The 2,803-nt window shown below is 35.9% G+C and overlaps 1 protein-coding gene across 9 annotated transcripts in view; it reads left to right on the top strand.

Moving 5' to 3' along the window:
* Positions 1–2,803, top strand: part of LOC107725459 (sorbin and SH3 domain-containing protein 1-like) — a 56,047-nt gene that overhangs the window by 17,740 nt on the left and 35,504 nt on the right. For all 9 annotated transcript variants that reach the window (XM_016534712.1, XM_016534711.1, XM_016534710.1 and 6 more), the window contains exons 6-9: positions 634–781; positions 1,522–1,670; positions 1,784–1,844; positions 1,994–2,068. In XM_016534712.1, the coding sequence (XP_016390198.1) occupies positions 634–781; positions 1,522–1,670; positions 1,784–1,844; positions 1,994–2,068 (433 nt within the window). The remainder of the gene's footprint in view (positions 1–633; positions 782–1,521; positions 1,671–1,783; positions 1,845–1,993; positions 2,069–2,803) is intronic.

Here is a 2,803-nt window from a genome sequence, read left to right as displayed (position 1 = left end):
CTAACCCTTTAAATTAAAATTAAAGGGATAGTTCACCCAAAACTGAAAATGCCATCATTTATGCACCCTCGTGTTGTTCCAAAACTGTATGAATTTCTTTCTTCTGTTGAACATAAAATAAATTATTTTGAAGAATGCTGGTAACCAAACAGTTGCTGGCAGCCATTGACTTGCATAGTATTTTTTTTCCATGCTATGGGAGTCAATGGCTACCACCAACTGATCCCTTTAAAATGAAAACTGACCTTGTAAAATATTTTAATTATAGTAATTTTGTGTAAATTATATAAATGAGTAGCCAACTATAATATTATAAAAATAAAACTGGCTAAGCATTATATAAATCTTTAAAAAAAAGTTATTATAAAGCTGAATACTCCTGGTGTTGATGACCTCCTCAAGACAGAAGACAAATAATTCGAAGTAACCAAATACTTTAAGTGCAATTCTATGCTATTTGTCATTGTCTTTATCAGCATTGCAGAGGAATCTTTGCAACAATTGTTTACTTGAGAGAGGTGTAGTGAAGCAAATTTCATGCAAATTTCCCCCATAAGGAATTCTGGGAAATTCAAACTTGTCTGTATTTCACAACCACTAGAGTGTCTGTCCGTTTTTGTGTGTTCTCCTCAGGTGGACTCACCTGTAAGTGAGAGTCAGTCTCAGCTCACGTCCTGCCTTGATCAGCTGAGTGCTATTACCTCATCAGCCAAAGTGTCCTCTTCATATCCCCCCACCAGCAGCATCAACCCAACAATCGTCTTGCTGCAGCACAGCAGAGGTAAATACCAGCCTCTCAATACTTCAGGATGGACCAAAAGTAAAAGTATCATGTGCATTAAAAAGCTAAATGCTTTCACGATGTAGAAAGAGAAACTAGAATGTTCTGTCCCTTGTGATTAGTTTATCTCAAAGTTATGTTTGAGGTAAAATTAACATAAGACGTCTGCGTGACTGAATGGCATCTCTGTAGTTATTATTAAGGTGGTAGTGTCTGTTGTGTGGTTACGGGAGTGGAGATTAAACATTTTGTATAAAATGTAAAAAATTTAACTTTTAGTTACAGTATTCAGCAACTGTTAAACTGAATGAGGAATAGCATTGTGAGAATAACAGAAACTTGTTTGATTCCAACAGAATTAAATTACAAAGTACATCTTTTTAATAAATCTGCAAAAATGTCAACAATTCTGTGTTTTTCTGTCAATATGGGGTGCTGTGTGTACATTAATGAGGAAAAAAAATTAACTTAAATGATTTTAGCAAATGGCTGCAATATAACAAAGAGTGAAAAATTTAAGGGGGTCTGAATACTTTCCGTACCCACTGTATATATGACCTTCTTAGAAAAAACAATTCCCGTTCGAATAGAGCTGTAGCAATTATTTATTCATTTAAATATTAAATCATTCAGTGATGCTTTTAAAGATTTTGTCCTAGATAAGTGTCAGCTGAAATAACCAGACCAGTGTGTATTTTATCTTGTGTTCTGGATGCTTATGATCCGAGTTTGTGCTTCAGAAGCTGTGGCGGAGCAGGGCAGTGGCTCTAATCGGAGCCCTGCAGTCAGCCAGAATAAATATTCCTCTGAGACTCCAGCAGACATGGAAGGAAAGAGAATGAGACTGTCTGAACATTCAGCTATCCCAGCACCCAGAGTCCCAGTACGGGTAAGAAACAGCCACTTCTAGTTCTCAAGATATACCTGTGCAGACTTTGACTACATAACTATATCCAAAATCTTCTATAAATAAAACACCATCTGTACAATTTTGTTTTCTAGAACACAGAGCTGTCAAAGGACTGGTACAGAAACATGTTCAAGCAGATTCACAAAGTCCCAGGTAAAGATGCTCCTTGGGAATTACATACAATCAACACTTTTATTTCATCTTTTTGTGTGTCCAAATCTGAAGGTCACATTTCAGTCATGTATCTATGTGTGTAGTCATCTTTGTCAGCATGTGTTTTGTCTTTCACTCACCTTACTCAGAGCGTGTCGAAGAAAATCCATATCGTCCCACCTACATATTTCCAGAGAGCAATGACAGGCCACTGAAAACCAGAGGTACCTTAGTAATAGTTATAATCTGATATTTCTTAACATTTCTCCATGTCACTCTTTTCTGTCTGTCATTTAGCATCACATTTATCTCTATGTATGTGTTGGGTAATTTGATATACAGTTAATGGAAACCAAAATAGAAAGGATATACACTGCTGTTCAAAAGTTTGGAGTCAGTAAGATTTTGTAAATGTTTTTGAAAGGCTGCATTTATTTGATTAAAAAACATAGAACGAAGGCTAGCCTACGCATAATATGGGGATTTACTTGTAAATATTAATATGCATTTCTATATCCCTAACTGATTTTAAAATATAATTTTGGCAGCTCCTGAAATGGGTCGTATTGACAGTACCTGAGCGGTTGAAGAATACGCTACAGCGCTCATTCAAAGACGTGCATTTATTGCTTGGACAGAGCAAGAACACCTAAAAATCACATGTAGATTCAGTCGAGTGATAAAGTTTACCCTCTTCAACTTAATGCTGCTGAACTGAATTTATGGAGAAAACTATTTGCTAAAATAACCATAACATTAACAGCACCGGTGCGCGCGCGGTTCTGTCAGTCAGATGTGCGTGAAAGCTGCATGTGTTACTATAACAAACACTGTGCTTTCTTTCAGAATCATCATTGGCTGGTAGAAAGACAAAAATAGGTTACATAAAAGTTTTTACCTAAAAATTAAGATAAGGTAAAGGTGTGAATAATTACATTTTAGACACATTGTCAGTAATT

Source organism: Sinocyclocheilus rhinocerous, unplaced genomic scaffold, assembly GCF_001515625.1.
Source record: "Sinocyclocheilus rhinocerous isolate Xijiao unplaced genomic scaffold, SAMN03320098_v1.1 scaffold366, whole genome shotgun sequence".
Lineage (NCBI taxonomy): Eukaryota > Metazoa > Chordata > Actinopteri > Cypriniformes > Cyprinidae > Sinocyclocheilus > Sinocyclocheilus rhinocerous.
The sequence above is the reverse complement of the archived record's forward strand: the minus strand, read 5'-3'. Positions and strand labels throughout refer to the sequence as shown.